Here is a 15,131-nt window from a genome sequence, read left to right as displayed (position 1 = left end):
GTGCCACCCACTTCTGGCCTGTAGAGTTTCTGCTGAAAAATCAGCTGATAACCTTACGGGAGTTCCCTTGTATGTTATTTGCTGCTTTTCTCTCGTTCATTTTAATATTTTCTCCTTATCCTTAGTTTTGGTCAATTTGATGACGATGTGCCTCGGTGTGTTCCCGTATGGTACTCTCTGCACTTCCACCTCATTTGGTTATTTAAAGGATCTTCAGTCTGTTCAATTCATAGGAGAGAACTTCCACGTGTATTTCTTCTCAGTTTTATGAAACAAAGAAGGACCCAGGAAACTGGCAAAACATAAATGCTTTTCTATTGGGTTGAGCAAAGACAGGCCCTGGCCGGGGACGGGGGGGGGCGGTGCTGGAGGGTCGGGGGGGCGGTGTAGAGAAGGATATAGATCATTGTTAGAGTGCCTGCTTAGCATGCATGATGCCCTGGGTTCAATCCCCAGAACCACCATTAAAATAAATAAATAACCTAATCAAACCCATCCCCCTCCTCCCCCCCCAAAAAAAAAGAAGGAGAAAAGAGTGAGAGACAGAGACAGACCATCGGGAAAAGTAGCTGCACTAATACTTCCAAGAAACAGGACAACATAAAGATAATGGAAGAAATGCTGGATAGTGAACAGCCACGGGTGGTTGGCACAGACCCATAGCTTCTGGACTCGCTAAAAAAAAAAAAAAAAAAGAATATGAGAATCATATGGATCAGGAGATTGGGTCTGAATTTTGTGCCGTTTGACTTGTGCCAGTTACAAAGGTCATGCACAAGGAAGATGACTGGCTACTTTATTGTCTGAAATGAGACACTTGAAAGTGAAAGGAGGTGCTATACAATCGTGCCTGGACTGGGATTTTTCTAAGGGAGCCCAAATCCTTTACAATATATATCATGTTTTCAAAAATGAATATCATTCCTGGACAACATTTAAGCAATTGTTTTCTGTGTTATCAGTAAACATTTTTAAAAAATCAGTAAGAAAGGAAGAGGGAGAGAGAAAGAGAGAGAACAGGAGTAACTATACGCGCGCGTGCGTGCATGCATGTGTGTGTGTGTGTGTGTGTGCGCGCACGTGTGTTGAGGTGGGGGCCTAAAAGAGGGTGAGGATTCTTTTCATCGAGGTCTGTTTGTACAGAATTCTCTCCTTCTCCGCTTTACACTGTGAAGGAAAAGCCCAGCTGGGCTAACAAGCTAAGTCGCAAATCTAAGTGTAACAAGTGTCGGATTACTGATCTGAGTTCTGCTGGGCTAACTCGTAAATCTAAATTAATAAGTGCCGGTTTGCTGATTCCCTGTTCATATTTTGCTAGCCAGCTGGATTTTCAAAGAGACATATCTGGCCTTGAAATGTTGGTTTGCTGCCTCACTGCCTCTACTTTCGTGATAATGATGTTGCTAAAGCTATTGCGTGCCTATTGGCCGAATACCCCAAGCTGGTACTTAACCCTATAAAACCTCATGTGCACGTCTTGGAGGTGCTCAAGGCTTAGGAGCAGAAGCCCCTCTGAGCCCGCCGGCGTAATAAATCTGAGTACTCCAACCCTCCGAGTGGTGCTTGTTTCTTGGCCGGCCTGTCATTTCCATAACAGCACCGTTGACAATAAGAACGTCACTCTCGTTCCGGCATAAAGAAGACATCTGGGGAGGGTGGGGTGGGGGGTGGGGTGTAGATCTATGTTATGTCCTGATTCCAGGAAGGAAAGGGGCAAGGGTCAGCGTGCCCTTCTTTCTGGGGTATCTGTCTGTTCGCTTTTGGTGTTCGGCTGGTTTGGTTATTTCAGCTTTCTGTTTGGTTCCTTTCACAGATCCAGTGGCTCAAAACAGCATTCTGATTTTCTTTTCTCCTGGGGTTTGGTTTTTGATAGGTAGAGGGACAGGGCCCACGCAGGGGTGGGGGTGGGGGGTCACTGTGCCGGAGAAAGGGAGGCGGCTGTGGTGAAATCATCGATCAGAGGGGATTTCTACGAGAGGGACTCTCCGAAGTGAATGGGGTCCAAGGAGATCAGCAGGGTTTCTGTGTGCTCGTTTGGTTTTGTTCGTGCGTGTGTTTGTTTTTTCTGGACGAGGCCAAAGAACTCTTCAGGTGGAGGTGTGTGTCCAAAGGGTCTGACAGGATGGGAGGATGCGGGGCGAGTCAGTCCATGTGCCCAGAAAGAGAGAGAATCTGTCATAGCTGAGACTCAGGCCTTTTTCAGACCTAGGCCCAGAGAGCAGTTCGGCTCCGAGCATTCACGGAGAAGTTCGCCGCCACCTCAGTCCTGTCCCCCACCCCCGCCCTCCCCCACGCCTCAGCCCCCAGTGAAGGAGGAATCATGAAGTGGCCGCACTTAGGCTAAGCCAATTTTTGGCTTTATGCTTACTGCTTGCTTTTAGAACGATCAGCAAACTCGACTGACCAGACACCGCTCCCAGCTCCAGGCCCACTGTTAAAAACAGCTAAAGTTGTCGATTCTAACTGTTTGATTTGACCTTCCTCTGATCGTTCAACTTGACAATCATGTTTGGCGTCTGAGTCTTTCCCCAGGAAGGGAGTCACGGGAGGATAAGCTCAGGAGAACGACCAGCCCCCTCCCACCCCCCACCCCCCACCCCGAGTTCCTCCGTGGCGCTGGTGCCGCCGGGTGAGTCTGACCAGATAAAGAAGGTCACGGGCTGATGACCTACTAGACCACCAGGAGGTCCCATGTTATCAGACACTCATCCAGATTTAGGAGCAAGTTTCATCAGAGACCCTTGTTGATCATGAGCACCTTTTGTGCTCCCGCCTGTTGTGATTCCCTTTCATGCTCCAACCTGTTCGTCCACAGAAGCATGAAACCCCAACCCCAAGACGGGTTCACAGTTTGGAGGGCACTAGCCTGCTGTGAGTCCCCTTTGCCCAGCAAAGCAATCAAGCTGCCTCTTTTCTTCTAAACTCTAAGACCCTGTCTCTGGGTTATTTGGCTCGTCAGGGACGGGGTCGGGGAGGGCGATCTTTCGGCAACACCCGCAGAAGTTTCCCTGAGTGGCAGGAACCAGCGTGGCCCTCAGGCCTCAGCCCCGCAGGCAGGCAGGCAGGCAGGCAGGCAGGCAGGCAGGCAGGCAGGCAGGCAGGCAGAGTTGGAGCGACCGTTGGTCCCGCCCCCGCCCGCGCACCACCCCCCCCCCCGCCCCCGCCGCTGCTTCCGCCGCCGCCGCCGCCACCGCCGCCGCCGCCGCCTCACAGGCCTTCTCCACCGATCGGTCCCAAATCGACTGACTGTCTCCTGGAAGCGGGGGCGGGGACGTCAGGAGGATCCATTCGGCAGGGCCTCGTTCAATCGCTTCATTCAAATGCAGAAAGCTCTGTGCTCAGGTCAGAGCCTTTGACTTGGCCTCCGGCTCCTCTCTGTTGAACGGCTTTTGTTCTTTGGTTTCAATTTCCCCACCCTTAGGCCACCCCGTCCCAACTGCACGGAGGGAGGCGGGAGGGAGGGGGAGAATCTCGCCTGGTCTCAGGCCAAAGGAGTCCCCTCCTTTTCCTAATCTGGGTAAACCCCACTACACCGTTTGAGAATCATGGAAGGGCATGGAAGCAGACCTCTGACTTGATAGATTCCTCTGGGATGGGAGACTTTAAAAAAACAAAATTCTTTTTCCCCTGCTTCCAGGGAGGCAGAAAGGAGGGCCAGAGTGTTCCTCTTGCCTCGGGCAGTTCTTTGTTTGTTTCTTTCCTTCTTTTGTTAAATCATTTTTTTTTCCTTTTTTTCTTCCAGTTTTATTGAGACAGAGTTGACATACAGCAGTGTATACTTTGGGGGGGGGGGGGCGGGGAGAGGAATTCGATTTTATGTATTTATTTTTGACCGGAGGTACTGGGGATTAAACCCAGGACCTTGTGCTTGCTTGCTAAGCACACACTCTACCACTGACCTATACCCTCCCCCTTGGCCAGTTGTGAAGTCCCTTTCATTCAGCATAGTCCATCGGGCACATTTTGGGGCAGCCTACTCTGGACCCCAACATTTCCCTATTCTGTAACTTCCCTGGAAGTTTTACACATTAAAAGCTGGGCTGTTGACTGTGCATGTGCGTCCATGCGTGCGTGCGTGCGTGCGTGCGTGCGTCTGAGCGTGCATGCGTGCGTGTGGTGTGGGGGCAGGAGGGAGGGAATAGTTTCCTAGAGGGCCTGCGTTTCATGGACCCAGTTTCTTAGTTCTGAGAACAGGTCTGTTCAAGGAAACAGTTGTAGTATCTCGTCTCAGGAGGCGGTGGTGTCGATGGGCTTCTGAAGCTAGGCCTAGGGAGCAAGCAGTCAGGTATCGCCTAAGAGGCACTTGTGTGGAAAACCAAAGTACAGCACAAAAGTTAATCATTGGAGCAGATGAGAAACCAGATTCAGGGCCGGGAGTAGGGGGTCAGTCTAGTAGGAGATTTCCACACATCGGGGTCATCGAAATGGCTCGAGCAGTTTGAAATGCCTCTGATGATGTCCTGGGGTGTTCGGCTCAACTCTCTGAGCGGCTCCTCCAAAAACAGGCCCTAGGATGGTTTCCACAGGAGCTGTTGTGGCCATTTCTCTGACGTTTACCTCCCGTTGTCCAGCTTCAGTCTGCAGGGCTTCAGGAGACGGAGCATTTTAGTACTCAATGATGCCAAGACAAAAGGGTGAGAGAAAATGGGAAACGTTCGTGGAGATGGTCCTAGGCAGATAGTGGAGGCAACTAGAAGACCTTCAGTCTCCGGGCCGGCTTTCAGGTTGAGACAAAAACCCTAAGGCAAGCGCTTGCTGCCACAGCACATCGACTAACACGGGAACCATCCAGAGAAGATCAGCACGGCCCCTGAACGTGGACGACACACGCACATACGTGAAGAGTTCCGTAGCTTTAGTGATGTCAGTCACCCAGAGGAAGACAGATATCCTATGCCATCACTTCTAGGTGGGATCTGAAAGTAAGTCAAGACACCCATCCATACATAAATAACTCCATTTTAAAAAGACTCCAAGGAACCTATTTACAAACCAGAAACAGACTGGACTCGCAGACATGGAAAAGAAACCGATGGTTAACACAGGGGACAGGGTAGGGTGGAGGAATGGGGGAGGGCAGAGGGATAAATCAGGAGTTTGGGATTAGCAGATATAAACCACCCTATACAAACTAGGTACACAAGTAGGTCCTACTGTCTAGCACAGGGAACTATGTTCAATAGCTTGTAATAACCTATCCTGAAAAAGTATACGTGTGTGTGTGTGTGTGTGTGTGTGTGTGTGTGTGTGTGTGTGTGTGTGTGAATAAGTGAATCACTATGCCGTACGTCATAAATGAACACAACATTGTAAGTCAACTATACTTCCATTGACAGAGAGTTCCTACAATAAACAGGCAGGCAGGCAGGCAGGCAGGCAGGCAGGCAGGCAGGCAGACAGACAGACACAGACACAGACACAGACACACAGACACACAGACACAGACACACAGACACACACACACACACACACACACACACACACACACACACACACACACACACACACACACACCACAGACACAGGGGAACCCTAAGGAAAACGAGTAGCACTAGTATCTCTTATCCATGCATGTCTATCCCAGTTTAATGGAAACCTAAGTTTTTGCCTCCAAGTCAATGATGCTAATAACTCTGCTGCCAAGAATAGAAAAATCCTCACGGAGGATTTCTGAATCCCAGAAGGGTCAGGGAGGGAGAAAAAGAGAAAGGGTTCCATTCTGCTGACAGAGGTATGATATTTACCATGTGGGTGTCCGCCTCTAAAAGGGAAGGAAGGGGAAAAAACAAAAGTTTATTTTCCCTTGTATCTGAAAAGAAAAAAATTTAAAACTCAATCCTCTTGGAGACAAGAAGTCGTACACACCTCATGTCACTGATTCTCCTCCTCCACCTCCTCCTCCTCCTTCCTCTACTTCTTCTTCTAGTCTATATCTCCCATGGATTCTGACGACCTTGCCTGATGATGGCGGGTGATGGGGGCAGAGATCGATCCTTCTGAGAAGTAAGTTGGCAAGCGCTTTAGTGAAGCCTCGTAGGATTTACCCAGCGAAGCGAGTGCCTTCGTCCCTGGAGGCTGCGGAAAGTATGTCCCCAAGTCACATACGCATGTGTTTGTCTTTTGTTGTCGTCGTTGTTGTTGTTGTTGTTGGTGGTGGTGGTGGTGGTGGTGGTGTGTGTGTGTTTGTTTGTTTGTTTGTTTGTTTGTTTGTTTGTTTGTTTGTAGCAGTGTCCTGGCCATGCTGATGGCATCAGGCTTGCAGCGGGGGAAGGAAGGCTTCAACCCCTTTGGAAGTCATACCTACCATCCCAAGAACGTCTGGATGACCCCTACTATGTGGCAGTTGAATGGGGGCCAGTTACTGGGGTTCAGCGGGTCCAGAGAGAGGAGGTCTGAGGCCTCTGGGGACAAAACGTTTGTACGTATGTATGTATGTGTGTATGGCCAGTTGACTGTTTTTGCGGTCCTATAGGAATCTTCCTGCCCCTGTCTATTGAACAATGGGAGTCATCTTCCAAGTGCCCTGACACCAGACACCACGGTGGGTGAAGGAATGCGGGTGGGGTGGGGGTGGGTGGGGGAGGTCATCCAGGGAGCTGGGAGAAACCGAGCACGTCCGTGGGTCGGTGGGTCGGCCTGTCGGATGGTCGCCATGCTGGGTTTCCCCTAACCCAGGCCATTTGCCGAATGGACAGAACAGACTGGGGCCACGTGTGCCACCCACCCTCTTTCCGGAGGCTGTGGTCCACTGTGTTTGCATGAAAGTCAGTGAAGGAGGCATCTCCTTGGGACTCGGTTCTGTCCCTTTCACGAGAGCCTCCACTTTGGATGACAGCCAGCCAGCCAGCCAGCCCTCGATGCCAGGGCAGTAGACGACTGCCAGGAATATCCCATCCTTTCTGGAACCCTGAGTGTACCCACCTGTACAGACACAAGGCTGAAGAATACATGACGTTCCTTCCTAGTTGACAGCACTCCCCATGTCACTGAAACAGTGTCCAGTACGCTGACGTCATCTCCTCCCTCTCCCACACCCCCGCACGCGCACAAACACGCGCGCGCGCGCGCACACACACACACACACACACACACACACACACTCTGTCTGTCTGTCTGTCTGTCTGTCTGTCTGTCTTCTAAGGATGGAGAAGAGTTTGCTGAGCTATTTCGGGTGCCCTCTCATCCTAGTTCCTATCTCCAAGTTGGTTCAAAGTCCAAAAGGCGGTCAAGCACTTAATCAGATAGGTCCCTCGTAAAGAATGCCTCCCACATCACGACGACAGGCTTCTTAGGCCAGCCGAGAAGCTCCTTCAGTTCTGCGCCCATCTTGGCTCTAAGTTGATATCAGTCTGTTACGGAAATGACAGGCCAGCCAAGAAACAAGCACCACTCGGAGGGTTGGAGTACTCAGATTTATTACGCCGGCGGGCTCAGAGGGGCTTCTGCTCCGAAGCTCTGAGCACCTCCAAGACGTGCACATGAGGTTTCATAGGGTTAATTACAAATATGGGTCTATTCGCCAATAAGGCTCAAACAACAAAAAGCAAAGGATCAGTACACTGGAGCTTATCAATTTGGAACAGATCACGTTACTGACACTTGTTGAGCTTGGATTTACGAGTTAGCTTGTTAGCCCAGTAAACTGACACTAAACTTCAGATTTACGAGTTAGCCCAGCAGAACTTAGATCAGTAAACGGACACTTATCACACTTAGATTTGTGACTTTAGCTTGTTAGCCCAGCTGGGCTTTTCCTTTACAAGTCCTCCAGGATCCAAGAAAGCCACGTTGGAAAACAAGTGGTGATTCTGATGGGACAGGAGATCAGTCATTTGGGGGCGAAGGGTGGGGTAGGGAGACATACCAGCCAGTCTGTCTGTTTTCACCCAGTGTGGGAGCCGTCCCAAAGAGATAACTCGAGAAGAGAGAAACAGGGAGTTGACAAAGAACACGTGCAGTGGCGTGCCCTCCCCCCCACCCCAGGAGAAGGCCAAGCCAGAAGTCCCTCCGGATGGCGGGCTCCGGACTCCGGCTTCCAGGGGAAGCGATTTTTTTTTCCTCCCCATTTCAGGCCCGGAAGAAGAGGGAGAGGCAGAGTGTCCTTCTCGGGCATCCGCTGTTTCTGAAGCACGCTTGTTGCCAAAAGTTCGGCCCCCGTCCCCGACGAGCCCAAGAATCCAGAGACAAGGTCTTGGAGCTTAGAAGCAAAGAGGCCATTTTATCGCTCTGCCGGGCAAAGGGGATTCACAGCAGGCTAGCGTCTTCAAAACTGTGTACCCACCTTGGGGATGGAGTGGGTGGGGTGGTTCTAGAGCCATAGCTCAAACAATCGGGCATCGATCACCATCCACAGAATCGTTTTCTCATCAGAAGACTCAGAATGGTGTCACGATGCCTCCAGGTGACCCATTCTATAGAGGCTGGTGGTTAGATCTCGTTATCTCATAAGCACTCAAGGTGTGGCCTTCTTGGTCACTCAGGCTATTTTGTCAGGTCACTAGTCCCGTGACCGACCTTCTCCTCGGAGAAAGACTCAGAGACCCAGCATGATGATGACTTTCAATGAGTGAAATACAGTAGAAACAGTAAGATCGATAGCTTCCAGTTTCAACAACAGGCCTGGAACCGTGAGCAGCAACCAGTCAGTCAGGACAGTTGACCGTTTTCAGGGCGAGCATAAGAAACCGAATGACACCCCCCCCCCCAGCAAATGAATGAATGAATGACCTAATGATCCTCCCCTCCCCCCCCCGCCAAAAAAAGAAGAAGCAATCCGTTAGCCTAATTCCGGCCATTTTATTCATCCTCCTTCACCCTGAAGCCCCAGTCACCCACGTGCCACAGTGGTCTGTTTTCTGGTTTCCTCCACCACCCCACCCCCCACCAACCACCACCCCGCCAACATCCCCCTATGCCCAACCACCGCCCCAAGTGTGGGACTGGACGGGGGTGCAGGGGGGCTGAGGGGGCGGCAATGGCGGCTTGAGGTGAGGGTGGGGAGTGTTCCGCCCAGATCGTATAGGAAGCTCAAACACAGCTGCAGTACGAGACAAGATGGTAGATTTCTGTGGGTCCTCCCTCCTCTTAAAATCCTTCCTAAGGAGGAGACAGACAGAAAGAGAAACATCACCCTCACTCCCAACGCCTCCTGCGCCCTCGATGCGCCCCAAAACAACAACAAGAAAAACAAAAACAAACACGACCACAAATAAGTCGCTATCCCTGGGGAAGAAGGATTCGATGGCATGGGGATATCATTCTAAAATTCATTCCCTCTTCATCACATTTCATGGAAACCGATTGCAATCTATGAGGCCCTGTGAAGGTAGGGGTTGGGGGGGTAGGGAGGAGGGAGGGAAGTGAAGGGGGGAGAGAGAGAGAGAGAGAGAGAGAGAGAGAGAGAGAGAGCAGAGGAGAGGAGGGATAAAAGGGGAGAGGACAGGAAAGGAGAGGAGGGAAAAGAGGGGAGGGGAGGGGAAATGAGAAGAGGCGAGGGGAGAGGAGAAGAGGGAGAGGAGAGGAGTGGAGGGGAGAAGAGAGGAGTGGAGGGGTGAGGGGGAAGGGGGGAGAACAGGGAAGAGGAGAGGAGGGGAGAGGAGAGGAAAGAGAGACAAGGGAGACAGACAGACACGCATGCGCGCGCGCGCGCACACACACACACACACACAGAATAGCGAAATGGAGAGAGAGGCAGAGAGAGAGAGAGAGACAGACAGACAGACAGACAGACACGGATCTAGGTCAGGGACACTACACATGGGTATTCTTCTGAGTGATTTTATGTGTTTTCTCAATCGCCACCTCTATGGAGATAAAAATCGCTCCCATAAGATGAAGGGAGTCCTTCTGCCACGGCCCGCGGCCCCGCCCACCAGCACCGCTTGTGTTTGTCAGGGATTCCAAGCCAAAGCACGTGGAGGAGCGGGAGAGCTTCCTGGCAGCCCAAGGAGGAGGAAAGTCCGGCAGCATGAGAGAGGTGGTTGGCACGGGGAAGCTGGAGGCCGGCTGACGAGAAGATGGGTGAGGGGGCAGGGAGGAGGGTTTCCCAAGTTGGAGAGCCAAGACGAGGGAGGGGAGCTGTCGGTGGCTGCGTTCTGACCCCGACCCCAACCCTGACTGGAGCGGATCCCTGAAAGGAGGCGGTTCGGGCTCTCTGGCCGAGAACGCCCCTCTCTTCCTCTTTGTGCAGAAACACCTTCCGCGGACCGAGAAAGTCCATCCCGAGACCCTCGTCGGAAGAGTCCTTTCCAGACCCATCACGATCCTCCTGGGCCTAGGGGTCCAGGGGATGGGGCGGGGCCTCCATTCGATCCGTCTTCCGTCCGTCCGTCCGTCCATCCACAAGATCTTGAACATCCATGTAGGATTCTGGATGGTAGCAGTTTTCCAGGATCCTCCAAATCCTTGTAAGTCCTCTCCTGGCAGATTCGACCCCTAGGTCGTACCGCGCAGCACAGGGCACTAGATTCAGTCCCTCGGGACGAGGGTTCCTGAAAAAGACCAGGAAAAAGAAGAACAGAATCACTATGGTGTGCACCAGCCAGAAACCAGCACCACCTTGTCACTCGAACAGACTTGCAAAAGGCGGGGTAGGGAGAGAAAGTCATAGGATGGCTACCATCCCTCCCACCCCCACCCCACAAGCCAAGCCCCAGACCATCGTCATCCCTGCTCCCCCTCCCCTCCCCTTTCCTCTCCCTTCCCCCTCCCCCTCCCCCTCCCCTCCATCGACGCCCGCCTCCCGCTTGTACCCCACTCCTCTGAACCCAGCACCACCCACCCCAGCCTGGACGGGCTCGGCTCAGATCGGCTCGGCTCGGCTCAGCCCGGCCCGGCCCGGCCCGGCCCGGCCCGGCCCGTCCGTCCGGTCGACTTCTTCGCAGGGTCTAAAATAGCGCCCGGCCGACAGGCAGGTGGCACATGGCACATGGCAGGGGAGCGAGCGGGACGGTTCGGGATCTCTGGGTGGCAGGGACACGCGGCCGGACAACCTGGCGTGCGTTTCTCCGCTCGGGGGGGCCTCGACCAGAGACCGTGGTACGGGGAACGGGGACACACACACACACACACACACCACACACACCACACACACACACCACACACACCACACACAGACACACAGACACACAGACACAGACACAGACACACACACACACACACACACACACACACACACACACACACACACACAGACACACACCTTCACCCCCACCCCCAAACCTCTGACAGCTTTCGTTTGTTTTCGGCCGACCGTCCCTCGATGAGGTACGAGTGCCTTGGCTGGGGCTGGGGGGGGGGGGGTGGAGTTCCTCCCTCCACAACGACCCCACACGGGCTCTGTTCTGGTCACCCGAGTCCTCTTCCAAGTCAGACCACAGGCCTCCATCACCCGGCGCGAGCACTCGGGGAAACAGTCACCATCCTCATCGCTCCGCTCCACCTCTACACGTGAAGAACTGTTCCCAGCCCACGGCACTCCACCCCACCCCACGCCCCGATGCCACCCACCGCAGTGGAGAGAAACGAGACGAATCCACAGACGTGCATCAATCCGATGAAGAAAACGACGGCCCTATTCCAAGGAAGCATAGATATCTAGGTAGGAGATTCATCGAGTACTATGGAGGCGGTGGGAAAGGGGGGGGTTGCGGTGGGGAGGGTCTAGAGATCAGGCAGTACAGCCCATGCTTAGCATGCAAAAAATAAAGGTCCAGGGTTCAATCCCCAGCACCTACTCTTCAAAAATAACCCGAGAAGAAGCAAGACGGCGGAGTAGAAGGACGCTCGTAGCTCACCCTCTCCCACAAATACACCAAAACTCACATCGACGGACCCACTCGGCCAATCAGACCACCTGCGGAACTCCGACAGAACACCGCCCTCTTCGAAAGACAAAGACGCCCAAAATCTGGTAGGAGAAAAGGAGAAAAGAAAGAGTCAAAAGCAAAACAGTGCGGGAGGGACCGGCAGAGGAGGAATAGGGCTCGTTCGCCAAACCTCCCCCTCTCCCACGGAGAGGCCGACGGGACGGTGGGGGAGCCTCCGAGTCTCTGATCTGCCCGGAGCGCCCCTTGACCGACCGATCCAAGTGAAACGGGCACAGAGGGTCCCCGCGACACCCAGCCCGAGTCGCAGGCCGGCAGCCGGGGGCCGGGACAGGCCGCACGAGCCGGGCAGAGGACCGTGTCGGCGGCACCACGCGCCGTGGCCGGGAGGGGATACAGAGCAGAACAACCCGCCCCCCCAACCCGTCCATTACGGGGAAAGAAAGGCAAAGCAACACGGCCGGTGTGCCCTGGGGGGAGGGGCGCCGTAGCCTCCATCTCCTCAGACCCGCGGCGCCATCACCGGCCCTTCTCGCGAGAAGAGAGGCGGGGCGCAGCCACAGCCGCCATAGCCCCTGGCGCGCGGCGCGCAGCGCGCGGGCGGGGGCGGGAGCGGGGGCGGGGCCGAGACTCGAATCCGCACCCGTGGGCTCTGCAACCTCCTAGGCAGGACTGAGACTCGTTTTCAGCCTGAGGCAGATATTATATATCTGCCCCGGTACCTCAGAGAACTCGCGCCACCAAGACTAAGAAGGAGCCGAGTTTTGGAATGCAGCAGGGGCGGGGCGGTTCCACGGTCTTCCCCGAGCCCACCTACGGAGAGGAGCGCCGACCCGAGGCGGAGCACACAGCCGCACAGAGCAGCGGAGCGACCGGCGCCGGGAGAGGGCAGGCGGCCAGCCACCCTCCCTCCTTCCCGGCAGGAACGCAGCATCCGAACGCGGTGCCAGGAGGGGGCGCGATCTACTTGCCCACAGGCACCGAGGGCAGCACAGACGAGGGCGCCGACAGAGGGCCCGCGGAAAAAGCAAGCTGAGTTCACGAAACAGGGCGACGACAGAAAGACTTCTCGGTGAAACCGTTAAGAGCGCACCGTCTCCAGGAGAACACATCCTTTTTTTTTTTTTTCCTCTTTTTTTTTTTTTTTTTCGTTTCCTTTGTCTTTTTTAATCTCTTTTATATCGGTTTTACCTTCTGTTACCTTTTTAACCTTTACTTTTGAACAGTCGTATACGTTTACGGTTTTAATCCCTTTTAAATGTTTCATTTCAAGTCTTTTCATTATTATTATTTTTAAACATCCACCCCCTTCCCTTTTTCATTCTCTTGGTTTTGATCTCCTGTTACTGGTTATTCACAGGTTTCAAATATTGTTTCTCGATTTTTTTCCTCCTTTTTATTAAGGTTATTAAAAGACGTCTCAACTCGATCGCTATTCTGCTTCCACTTACTCTTCTATTCATGATTACACACCGTCTTCAAACCTTTTCTTTCTCCCGTCTTTTAAAATCCTCTGTTTTATCTTTTGTTAAAATCTGTTCTATTTCCGATTACCTTTTAAAAATTTACTTTTGAAACAATTGTATATTATTTTCTGATCTTTTCTATTTGTTTTTAAAGGCTTTTAGAAGACGTCTCAACTCAATTGCTATTCTGCTTCAACTTGCTCTTCTATTATTGATCGTACACTGTTTTCAAACCTTTTTTTCTCCATTCTTTTAACATCCTGCCCCCACCCCCCTCTCTCCCTCTCCCCCTCTGTCTCTGTCTCTGTCTCTCTCTCTCTCCCCCTATCCCCCTCTCTCTTTTAAAGTTTTATGCCTGCGTAGGCTTTCGATAAATACATAAACTCCTTAAGGACCCCAATAGATAACTGATACTCCTTAAGCCACAGTGCCAGAGAGATAGGAGCATTATGAAGAAGCAGAGGAACCACTCCCAATTAAAAGAGCCAGAGAAATTCCCTGAAAGCACGATCCATGAAATAGACGTGGATGGCCTGCTCGATCAAGATTTCCAAAAAGGAGTGATCCAAGTCCTGAAGGAACTCCAAGAGATAGTGTTGAGAGATATACTATACGTCAAAAACGAAATCGAAGCTATAAAGAAGAGTCAAGGAGAACTGGTCAACTCATTGGCTGAAATGAGAACTGGTCTAAAGGCTGTCCAAAGCAGGCTAGATCACGCAGAGGAACGAATAAGTGGCCTAGAAGGCAGGACAACAGAAAGAACCCAATCAGAACAGCTGAGAGAAAAACCAATAAAGAACAACGAAAACCATCTTAGGGACCTAAGGGACCCTCGAAAGCGTGCCCATCTACGCACAATAGGGGTTCCAGAAGGGGAAGAAAGAACCAAGGGGACCGAAAAGGTATTCGAAGAAAGCATGACTGAAAATTTCCCAAATCTAAAGAAGGAATCAGATATCCAAGTCCAGGAGGCTCAGAGGGTACCCAACAGAAAGAACTCAAACAGGCCCACACCAAGACATAGGCTAATCAAGATGGCCAGAGTCAAGGATAAAGCAATGATCCTAAATGCCTTTAGGCAAGAGAAAAACAAAGAGTGAGTTCCAAGGGAACCCCCATAAGGCTCTCAGCGGATTTCTCTACACAAACACTACAGGCCAGAAGGGAGTGGCAAGATCTATTGAAATTCTTGAATGAAAAACAAAACAAAACAAAACAAAACAAAACAAAACAAACAAAAAGAAGCAGCCTAGGATACTCTATCCAGCAAAGCTATCCTTTAGAATAGAAGGGGAGGTAAAGAACTTCACAGACAAGCAAAAACGAAAAGAGTTTAGCAACACTGAACCCATGCTAAAAGAAACATCAACAGGTCTACTCTAAATAGAGAAGAAGGAGGATGGTACAAAAATGAGACCACTCATCACCGGAAAGGTGATCACTACCATTCATTCCAAACGGAATAAACACAAAATTGTAAAAAGAAGACATCTAAATCATTAAGAGTGGCAGAGGGAAGCAAGAAAATAATAGAGACTTTTTTTTTCCCCCCTTCTCCTTCCTTTCTTTCTCTTTTAGATGGGTTTGAGATTCTATTACTATCTGTTTCATACAAACAGTTATAGCCATAGGTGAATAGACTTCCAAACAGGGTCAACCGAACTCCAAAACGTACAAGTGAGTCACAGAAGCCAACTAAAGGCTAACTAAAGGCGGGGGGGGGGGGGGGGGGGAAGCATGGAGATGAAACAACATGCTATCGAAAAACCAATGGTGTGAATGATGAAATCAAAGTTGAAATAAACAAAAAACCCAACAACAACAACAACAACAACAA

General features: G+C 51.7%; 1 protein-coding gene, 1 long non-coding RNA gene and 1 other non-coding gene across 7 annotated transcripts in view; 2 read left to right on the top strand and 1 right to left on the bottom strand.

The window, feature by feature from the left end:
- The first annotated feature begins 2,633 nt into the window (after nt 1-2,633).
- LOC141576705 (uncharacterized) lies at nt 2,634-7,949 on the top strand. 2 transcript variants are annotated; one of them, XR_012505120.1, is made up of 3 exons: nt 2,634-4,922; nt 5,927-6,084; nt 6,473-7,949. It is a non-coding gene; the product is annotated as an uncharacterized LOC141576705 (long non-coding RNA). The 2 variants fall into 2 exon arrangements; XR_012505121.1 differs by lacking the exon at nt 6,473-7,949 and adding an exon at nt 6,226-6,430.
- LOC141576707 (U6 spliceosomal RNA) lies at nt 4,749-4,857 on the top strand. Its single transcript, XR_012505123.1, has one exon. It is a non-coding gene; the product is annotated as a U6 spliceosomal RNA (small nuclear RNA).
- An 827-nt stretch (nt 7,950-8,776) lies between the features above and the next one.
- LOC141576704 (uncharacterized) overlaps nt 8,777-15,131 on the bottom strand; it is a 7,379-nt gene continuing 1,024 nt past the window's right edge. The window contains exons 2-4 of one of the 4 annotated variants that reach the window (XM_074360129.1): nt 11,824-11,908; nt 10,781-11,572; nt 8,777-10,490 (exon numbers count right to left, since the gene is read on the bottom strand). In XM_074360129.1, coding sequence (XP_074216230.1) covers nt 10,802-11,572; nt 11,824-11,908 — 856 coding nt within the window. In that variant the 3' untranslated portion in view covers nt 8,777-10,490; nt 10,781-10,801. Of the gene's footprint in view, nt 10,491-10,780; nt 11,573-11,823; nt 15,007-15,131 lie in introns of those variants that run through there. The other 3 variants (XR_012505118.1, XR_012505117.1, XR_012505119.1) reach the window with 3 other exon arrangements.

The sequence above is a fragment of the Camelus bactrianus genome, unplaced genomic scaffold (assembly GCF_048773025.1).
Source record: "Camelus bactrianus isolate YW-2024 breed Bactrian camel unplaced genomic scaffold, ASM4877302v1 HiC_scaffold_20, whole genome shotgun sequence".
Classification (NCBI taxonomy): domain Eukaryota; kingdom Metazoa; phylum Chordata; class Mammalia; order Artiodactyla; family Camelidae; genus Camelus; species Camelus bactrianus.
The sequence above is the reverse complement of the archived record's forward strand: the minus strand, read 5'-3'. Positions and strand labels throughout refer to the sequence as shown.